Source organism: Tarenaya hassleriana, unplaced genomic scaffold (genome assembly GCF_000463585.1).
Source record: "Tarenaya hassleriana unplaced genomic scaffold, ASM46358v1 Cleome27, whole genome shotgun sequence".
NCBI lineage: Eukaryota > Viridiplantae > Streptophyta > Magnoliopsida > Brassicales > Cleomaceae > Tarenaya > Tarenaya hassleriana.
This window is the reverse complement of record NW_010965946.1, coordinates 1,550,515-1,552,948: the sequence shown is the minus strand read 5'-3', so window position 1 is coordinate 1,552,948 and position 2,434 is coordinate 1,550,515. Positions and strand designations below refer to the sequence as shown.

General features: G+C 38.9%; 1 protein-coding gene across 1 annotated transcript; it reads right to left on the bottom strand.

The window, feature by feature from the left end:
- Positions 1–1,448: 1,448 nt before the first annotated feature.
- LOC104817389 (cytochrome B5) lies at positions 1,449–2,428 on the bottom strand. The gene is made up of 4 exons (XM_010546567.2): positions 2,308–2,428; positions 2,128–2,220; positions 1,959–2,025; positions 1,449–1,872 (listed from the first exon to the last, which is right to left on the bottom strand). The coding sequence occupies exons 2-4, from the start codon at positions 2,203–2,205 to the stop codon at positions 1,628–1,630; spliced, it is 390 nt and encodes a 129-aa protein (XP_010544869.1). The 5' UTR covers positions 2,206–2,220; positions 2,308–2,428; the 3' UTR covers positions 1,449–1,627.
- Positions 2,429–2,434: the final 6 nt, after the last annotated feature.

Genomic DNA, 2,434 nt, shown 5'->3' with positions numbered 1-2,434 from the left:
CGATTTTTATTTTTTTTTCCGAAAATCTTTGAATCTGATGAAGAAGACGACTCGTGGTTTTATATTGCGTTTTGCGACGGAATTTTCCATCGCAATCCGTCACAAAATGAAATTAATTTACGCGCCCAAAATTCAAAAAATTTCGTCGAAAAATGAAACCAAATACATTGCGACGGAATATTCCGTCGCAATCCGTCGCAATTTTTATTTTCCGTCGCAAATCATCTATTTCTTTGTTGTGACAGAATTATCCGTCGCAAACCGTAGCAAATTGCGACGGATTTTGCGATTGTTTGCGACGGATAATTTTTTTCCACATTCTGTCGTAAAATCGTCACATTCCGTCGCAATTTTCTGTGCGACGAAAATTTCCGTCGCAAATTTCGTCGCTATATGCAGGTTTTTTTGTAGTGTTTAGGCTTTGCCATAATTTAGTAGACAGAAGACCTTGGATAACGGAGCTTAGACATGGACGGAGGAGGAAGGCTTTAACTTTACAAAGAACAAATCACAGAGAGACCAAAAACCTAGTGGCAGATCTCTGTCTGTCCACAAATATCACTTTTGTTAAAAGACACAAAGATTTTGTATACAATCATATATATGATATATATTAAGAGCGTAATATCTGCATTCTTTATTAAAGAAGATTGGACCGCCAACGATTTGGAAATGTGATCGAACGTAAATTACTAATGTAATTGTCTGTCAACGATGAAACATGTAGTATCATTGTATCAAGGCCGTGTGAAACTCGCATGTGAAATTTTGACGAGGATTACGACACATGAATTATTAAAGGGATGGCCACACTTTTTAGGCCCTATTAGGAGTGGCCATATATATAAGTTTTTTTTTTATTTCATTAGAGAACTAAATATGACATTATTTGATTGTAATCGGTCTTATCCTATTAGTACGAAGATGACAAATGAGACGAGTATCTAAGAATTTGCTTTTGATGGATTCAAATCTTCACATTTACATACATATATGCATGTATGTATGTATCTACAACAAAATACCAAGGCACAACTCCCGAGTCACGACAAAATACTGCTTACACATATATATATATATATATATATGTATGTATACTGAATACATATGTAGGAAAGGGTTGATGAGGTACCGTATAGAGTTAATAACATGATAAGTAAATAGAGTAAATGGCCAAAAGATGTGATGGGAACACCGGACAAAAAAAAAAACTTGTGTGCCCAACATGTCGGAAGTTAAATGGGCAGGTTAAGTGGGTTTGCCGGAGAAATTAAATTATAAAATTACAGAGTGGCATTTTGCATCTATATAAATATTACATTCCATGATTCTTTCTCGTCTTTCGGCCTCTTTAGAGAGAATCGCATACTATTACTAAGCCCGGCCCATCAAGCCCATTTATGAAACAGACCCAATAATGATATTGGACCCGGTTTTATCAAACACAGTTTGAGTTTCAATTGAAAGCATTTGACAGTGGAATTGGAAACCATGGACCGACTCTTCTCTTTGATGGACCATTATTACAAACACCGGTTCGGACACGAAAACACGACCAATACTACAATTCACAAACACGGAATTACAGACACAGATTCACGAAACAAAGAGTTCGTGAACTCGATCTTTACTTGGTGTAGAATCTGAAAACTAGGGCAAGCCCGAGGATGAGGAGAGGGACCAGGAACTGAAGCATCTTGTTTGAACCAGAGGGTTTGACGGCCGTGGCCTGACCCTCCTTCCACGGGGGAACGTACTTCTTCGTCGAGGGGACCGTCGATTTGTCCACTTCCCCTATGAAAAACTTCTTCATCATGGCCTTGGCCTCGTCGCTGTGGCTTACCTCGTCGAAATCATCCGACCCATCTTTGCCTTTTTACAAAATGATTCCAATGACGAACGTTATGGAATTTCTACGTATGATTTGAAACAGATTCTTAGGAGAAAAGGGTACCTACCGGTTACAGATAACAATAGATTGTCTCCGCCGGGGTGTTCATCCATGAAGCTGCTCACATCATAAACCTGCGATGTTTAACTTGTTGTTATGATGAGACAGAAGATACATGCTACATAATCATACGTACATACATACATACATATACACGATGCATATAATGATAAGACCTTGTCGTGGATGAGAATCCAGCAGTTGTTCCTGCACTTGTGTTTCGCCAGTTCGTGGAAGGAAATGGGTTTCGCCATTTCTGCAAACCCAACCTGAAACAGAGGATATTTAGATCGACGGATAGAGAATCAGATCGAACTGAATTCAGGATTCGATGGAGAGAATCAGTTCCTTCTTACACCGATATAAGAAGAACAATATGAACTCCGAAGACAGAACAATAACTGCAAAACTCTCGCAATATTGGTCAAGTTCTCACCACACGACCGTCCCTTTATATATAGAAAATCTCTCTCCCCCCCCCCC

What these genes read in the sequence shown, in the direction of transcription:
- LOC104817389 (XM_010546567.2), bottom strand. Translation starts at nt 2,205, where the DNA reads ATGGCGAAACCCATTTCCTTCCACGAACTGGCGAAACACAAGTGCAGG. An exon ending in GGATTCTCATCCACGACAAG is followed by an intron (nt 2,026 to 2,127) that starts GTCTTATCATTA and finishes TAAACATCGCAG; the next exon opens with GTTTATGATGTGAGCAGCTT. An exon ending in TCTATTGTTATCTGTAACCG is followed by an intron (nt 1,873 to 1,958) that starts GTAGGTACCCTT and finishes TTTTGTAAAAAG; the next exon opens with GCAAAGATGGGTCGGATGAT.